The sequence below is a fragment of the Ptychodera flava genome, chromosome 2 (assembly GCF_041260155.1).
Source record: "Ptychodera flava strain L36383 chromosome 2, AS_Pfla_20210202, whole genome shotgun sequence".
Classification (NCBI taxonomy): domain Eukaryota; kingdom Metazoa; phylum Hemichordata; class Enteropneusta; family Ptychoderidae; genus Ptychodera; species Ptychodera flava.
The window spans coordinates 41805744-41812798 of NC_091929.1; the positions used below are offsets into that span (position 1 = coordinate 41805744).

General features: G+C 37.2%; 1 protein-coding gene across 1 annotated transcript; it reads left to right on the forward strand.

The window, feature by feature from the left end:
* Positions 1 to 6133: 6133 nt before the first annotated feature.
* LOC139150347 (uncharacterized) lies at positions 6134 to 6817 on the forward strand. The gene has a single exon (XM_070722651.1). The coding sequence runs from the start codon at positions 6134 to 6136 to the stop codon at positions 6815 to 6817; it is 684 nt and encodes a 227-aa protein (XP_070578752.1).
* The last annotated feature ends 238 nt before the right edge of the window (positions 6818 to 7055 follow it).

The window sequence follows — 7055 nt, forward strand, 5'->3', positions numbered from 1 at the left end:
TCCGACAATTACGATAGTTAGCCCGATCTAAATAGCGTTCTAAACTTTCTAATTTAGCTGGAGTTTAGCTCGTCTCTGAGGAGTCCAATTTTTTGTCTGAGATAAATCCGATAATTTTGATATTTAGCCCGATCTAAATAGCGTTCTAAACTTTCTAATTTAGCTGGAGTGTAGCTCGGCTCTGAGAAGTCCAACATTTTTTCCAGCGATATATCCGATAATTACGATATTAAGCCAAGTCTAAATAGCGTTCTAAACTTTCTAATTTAGCTGGAGTTTAGCTCGCCCTGAGGAGTTCAAAATGTTTTCCTGCGAGATATCCGATAATTACGATAGTTAGCCCGATCTAAATAGCGTTCTAAACTTTCTATATCCGATAATTACGATATTTAGCCCGATCTAAATAGCGTTCTAAACTTTCTAATTTAGCTGGAGTTTAGCTCGGCTCTGAGGAGTCCAATTTTTTTCCTGTGATAAATCTGATAATTATGATATTTAGCTCAATCTAAATTGCGTTCTAAACTTTCTAATTTAGCTGGAGTTTAGCTCGGCGCTGAGGAGTACAAATTTTTTTACCGGCGATATATCCGATAATTACGATATTTAGCCCGATCTAAATAGCGTTCTAAACTTTCTAATTTAGCTGGAGTTTAGCTCGGCTCTGAGGAGTCCAAATTATTTTCCTGTGATATATATATCCGATAATTACGATATTTAGCCCGATCTAAATAAGGTTCTAAACTTTCTAATTTAGCTGGAGTTTAGCTCGTCTCTGAGGAGTCCAAACTATTTTCCTTTTATATATATATCCGATAATTACGATATTTAGCCCGATCTAAATAACGTTCTAAACTTTCTAATTTAGCTGGAGTTTAGCTCGTCTCTGAGGAGTCCAAACTTTTTCCAAGCGATATATCCGATAATTACGATTGTTAGCCCGGTCTAAATAGCGTTCTAAACTTTCTAATTTAGCTCAAGTTTAGATCGACTCTGAGGAGCAAAAAGTAATTTCAGCGATGTATCCAAATAATTACACTGCTAATTCTCTTTGCCAACTTTTTCTGTGATATTGGTAACTAGTGTTTCAAACTTGAAGATCGATTGATTCGAAGACTACATATTGTAGAACCAAGAAAATTATATAAAATACTAGGAGGGCAAACAAAAATTCTTGACTTAAATTTTAAAATGGGACCAACTTCTGAAGACAGTCCCAGAACACAGGTAATTCTCTGTTCCGATTTGTTTTTAGATGTGATATATTGGTAACGTGCGTTTAAGAGAATGATAAAGTACGAAGAAGACATGTTGTAGAACCCAGAAAATTATATACAATACTAGGAGGGCAAACACATTAACGTGTACGCTGCTCGATAGTTGATGTGTTATGCCGTAAAATAGCGGTTGTTGGTTTGTTTCCGATTGGAACTCTCGGTAAATTGTCCCCTATACCACGCTCGCTGACATTCTCTGATCAGTTCGTTCAGGGAAGTGACGGGCGGCATCTACAATACCAAGAATTTGTTGAACGGAGAAAAAAATACCCAGTATGTTAAAGTTTACCCAGTGATGTACTGCTTGTCACGTCAACAAGTACTGAATTCAAGCATTTCTCCATAGACCCTTGAAGGCATGGTTCAGGCGTAAGATTGTCTTGGCAGGAAATTTACTACTAGATTACAATTTCAATGGAAAACAAAAGGCTATAACACGGTTGGAACTATTTTGGGATAATTAGATTTTAATATTTTTCAAATTTCTCAAAATTGTTAGGTGCCGTATAGCTGAATGTTGCAATATTGCAAATTAATCATAAAAACAAATGTGTAATGTAAAAAGAAAAGCAGATGAGATAACATTTGTAGATTAAATTGGCATTACTTCATCATCCAATTATCCCAAATTAGTTCCAATCGTGAATTATGACACCTTCATAATCCTCTTACAGACTAGAACAAACTAGATTCCTGGGATCGATTCCTCTACCTAGTTTGGCGTCAGATGGTTTTGCAAGAAAATCTACTCAGTAGATTACAATTTCAATGGAAAACAATGGAAAACGAAAGGCTATGACACTCCATTGTGAGCTTACAGACTACAAAAAACTTGATCCCAGGGAGCTCCAGGTTTAGTGTGGTCGAACATATTGTGTGGCCGTGCCAAGTGATCCAATAATTTGACAATCGACAGATTAAAACGTGTTAATTGTTCTTATCAACAGACTTTGTTTCTGTGAGTCCAGATTGTGGGAAAGAAGGTTATACACCTGTCAGTCAAAATGGAGGAATAAATCAAAGACCCTCATTTTTACCACAGTGACTTTCAACAAACTAATGGAAATGCATTTTTCTATCTTTGTTAAATATCGGATATATCACTGGAAAAAATATTAGACTCCTAATGAATGAATTTTGCAAGAAACATATTTATTGATACAGAAATGAATTTTAGCGTGAAAGAAGGTGGCTGGTTAAGGAAATTCATGGTGTCATGTTTACTGGGTTTTTAAAGGTATGCATCAACAAACGAGTTCTTTATATCTAGCGGGAAGCAAATTGTGAGTAAACTACTGGTCGTTGATTCATCGTTGCATGACGTTTTACGTTAAATATTACTGTTTGATCCTTTATGCGGGGCACTGGCACAAGATATTCCCACTATTAGACGCTGACATCGAAACGTGTAATAATTAATATGCAAGTTTTTATTTATGTTTCTTACAGGATGGTGATCTTTTTACATTTCATTTACTTTGACTTTATTTAACTACCACAAAAAGTGAAATAGATCACTAGGATTCAAAAGACATTCTATTGATATCGTATGTATCTCAAATGAAAGTCAACATGTATTGAAATTGTTTTTTTATATTTTTATAGGACAATAGAACCTTGTGTTGATCACTCTGCATATTGCACGACTACTTCATTTTCCTCTCTTGCGACAAGTCAATTAATCGAGTTTGTTTACTCTTTTCTGAGGTTTGTTGGAATGAAAATAAACGTGAGAAACATTTATGTTGTCAACATATAAGCGTTCCGGCTCCCAAGATCTTGACGATGACGTCATCAGACTTGAGAGAAGGAACCATCTGCTGAGCGTTCATGAACGACGTGCTTGAAAATCTGCGATTTTCTATTCCTATTTAGTGGACTAGTTTTGCTCCACTGTCTATGGTTAAGTGTATGATATTATCCCCGATATTATTATCTTTACTTGCTTTGAATCCCAGGAGGCAATAAGCGGCCACCCCTATACTGAATTGTTCAAACCCAGATAAGCTTTATGGCAACATGCCTCTCCCCATACATGAAGTGCAGCTGACTGAAATGAACCAGATATGAACTGTAAATGCTCACGTGTTTCATTATATATTGCAGTTATGTGTAAATTTGAACCTTTGCCACATGTTTGCAACTTCATTGAAATAACTATGATCAACATAATAAACAGTATTCACCACAGATTAACTCTATAGGTCATTAAGTATTCAAATATGTAATTAGCTGAAATAAAAATAATTGATTCTTTGACTGCTATCATTGTATCACCACTTTATATGGCAAGTGTAATTAATTGCCTTTGGTCAAGTCCTTCAAACTATATATTCCAAACTTTGAAAGCTCATTAGATATGCAAACTATAAATTAGCTGACATGAAAACTTAAGTGCGAAATGATTCCAATATTGGTATAACCAGGTATAATCATCAATGTACATAGCATGTTATGCCAACTTTGATCAAATAAATCCAAGTATATATCCCTAATTAGGAAAGTTAATTAAATACACATATTAGGAATTGGCTGAAGCAAAAATGCTTAATGCTTTTAAATAATGTCAGCCTACATAATAGTATCTTTAATGTACATAGCAAGTTTCATCAATTTTGGTTATTTAAATTCAAATATATATCCCTAATTTCAAAAATTCATTAAATATGCAAATTAGGAGCTGGATGAAGTAAAAATGCTTAATGACTTTCAATAATGTCGTATCGTAGCATCTTTAATGTACATAGCAAGTTTTGTCAACTTTGGTTTAGTCAATACAGATAAATATCCCTGATTATGAAAGTTCATTAAATATGCAAATAAGGAATTGGCTAAAGTTTAAATGCTTAGTGACTTTCAATAATGTTCTATCATAGTATCTTTAATGTGCATAGCCAGTTTCATCAACTTTGGTCTCGTCAAATCAGATAAATACCCCTAATTAGGAAAGTTCATAAAATATGCAAATTATTAATTGGCTGATGTAAAAATGCTGAATTACATTTAATAATGTTCTATCATAGTATCTTCAATGCACATGGCAAGTTTCATCAATTTTGGTCACTTTACTTCAAATATATATCCTTAATTTCAAAAATTCATTAAATATGCAAATTTGGATTTGGATGTAGTTAAAATGCTTAATAACTTTCAATAAGGTTAAATCATAGTATCTTCAATATGCATACCAAGTTTCGTCAATTTTGATCGAGTAAATTCAGATATATACCCTAATTAGGAAATTTCATTAAACATGCAAATTAGTAACTATCTTTAACGTCACCCCTTAATATCTTTCAAAGCTGATATATCTTGGTGTGATCAACATTTGTAGCGAATCTCATCAAATTGTATGTGGTCGTTGTCAATATATATCAGTTTTTTCTAAAATCATTAATTATGCAAATGAGCAAAAAGTAAGCAAGCACACCCACCAAAAACTAATCAGTTCTTGCCATTAGCAAACTGAATCTATGTACCAGATTTGATTCTGATCTGATGAGCCATTTTTGAGATATTGAGTACACAGACAGACAGACAGACAGACAGACACACACACACACAGACACACAGACAGACAGACATCGCTGCGACATTTGTCCACGTGTGTCATCACGTGAGCAAAAAACGATATCGCTGACAAGTTACTGTGCTGTAACAAAGTGGCTCGCTAATTACCAAGTGAATTCACTATATGGCTGGCAATACAGCCCGGTAATTAGCTGATTCGGTGTTCAATTTCCAGTCACTTCTCTCCTCAATATCGACATGACCTTGAAATTTCGCATGACCTTGAAATTTCGCATGTGGTCAATGGTCTACAAAGCTTCATTGCAGAATTTTTGATTTATGAATCTGCGCAGCAGTTTTTGATATCTACCTTTGCAAGGAAGAGATAGAGTAAATACAATAGGAGCCCTACCCGCATAGGGCTTGGGCCCCTAAATTATGTACTGTGAACCATACGAGTTTACTGTCAACGGTACACATGCTGCAATCTCGGCTGTATCGATCAATGTCATCCTAGCGACCGTTATTATGCAGGCGGAGGTACGGAGCGCCCGCACACGACTGGGCTTTACAGTATGCGCTGTATTGAATTTGTATTGAATGTATTGATTGTATTGAATTTTGCAGCGCATATGTATTTAGGCTGTATTGGATTTCGCAGTGCATACTTTGTTCTTTTCTGCAAATACTATCAACAACAACAACAGCAACAATAACAACAACAACAACAACAAAAATTTACAGAGTCAAAACATATTTCTATTTTTCTCCATTTTTGAATATTTAATCAACATCATCATCAATATCATCGGAGACTGAGTACCCTATGATAACCTTTGCAAACAACAAGAGGATGTAACAAGTTCTACCTAAAACCAAACTTACTAGACTAGTCAATACTTTCCCCTCTGGTCCCATGTATTGACCTCAAACTAGCCCTGCGTACAGGTCTGTGTGTTTCCGGCGTTATACAGCCTTCACCACAGAGTCCGTATAACGCCGGGAACACACAGACCTGTAAGCAGGGCTAACTTCAAACTTGCCTTCCATTCATATTTAACCACAGCCTGCACAGGCGCTGGTGAGCTGGTTAGTGTGATGATATTGTCATAATCACGTGATTGTCACATGGTCTGTACACGTAATTTCCTGTAACATTTAGTTCCCACATGGCTGCCGTCTAAAAGATCATGTCTGTGGAACTCCGTCGTTGTCGACTGTCAATAACCCCTCCCCGGACATCACATAATGGAGACGAGGATGTAGTTATCGAACATAACTATAAAAGACCGTACGCAAGTAACTTTTCTGAGATTTAGTGACTACAGCCGTGTTTTGAACGTATGAAAATGCCAGAAACAGAGTCTACCCCCGTGACCTTGTCCGGACTGCCAGGATTGGCGGGATTTGACTGTGAAGGTGAACCGGAGACCCTTCAACAAAGGTGGGAGCGTTGGCTTCAGGAATTTGAACTGTTTGTGGCAGCGTCTGGTGTTTCAAATAATGCTCAGAAGCGTGCCTTACTTTTACACATGGCTGGAAGTGGCATCAGAGACATTATTCGCACTAAATCTGCCGATGAAACTGGTGACGTCACAAACTGTGCAAAGTTGATAGAGTGTCTGAATAAACACTTCCAACTACAAAAAAACGTTCCGATGGCGAGACAGAAGTTTTACAGCGTAACTCCCATGTCCGGGGAGACGGTCGACAACTACGTAATACGTCTCAAGACTCTACTGAAAGACTGTGATTTTCCAGAGACGGAAAAAGATAACCAGATAAGAGACCGTGTCTTACTCTATATCAGTGACAAAGTGCTGAAAAGCAAGCTATATCGTGAAAACGACTTGAACACTACTAAATTGCTACAAATCATACGGTCCTATCATGACAAGGATGCATTGGTTCTGGTGTCCAATAGTCACACTGCAAATGCCGTCAACATTGGTGGTAAACGTACGCGCACTAAAGGCAAAAATGGCGGACTTAGCCTGTTTCCGTTGTGGAAAGAGAGGTCACGTGCAACGTGAATGTCAAGCCAGTACTGGCAGTAGTACTCGCAAAGCTGAGCAAAAGTCCGACCGGTGTTTCCGATGTCGAAAGCCGGGACACAGGGCTGCAGACTGTCGTGCTAAGTGGGAAGACTGTCCGTCCAAAGACAGTGATCATAGCAACAGTCGAGGCCGTGGTGCTAGCCGCAGTACACGTTGGCGCGGAGGTAGACGTGGTGGTGGACGCGGTAACACAAAGTAGCTCAGACAACTGATT

Coding starts and splice junctions, on each gene's coding strand:
- LOC139150347 (XM_070722651.1), top strand. CDS start 6,134: ATGCCAGAAACAGAGTCTACCCCCGTGACCTTGTCCGGACTGCCAGGA.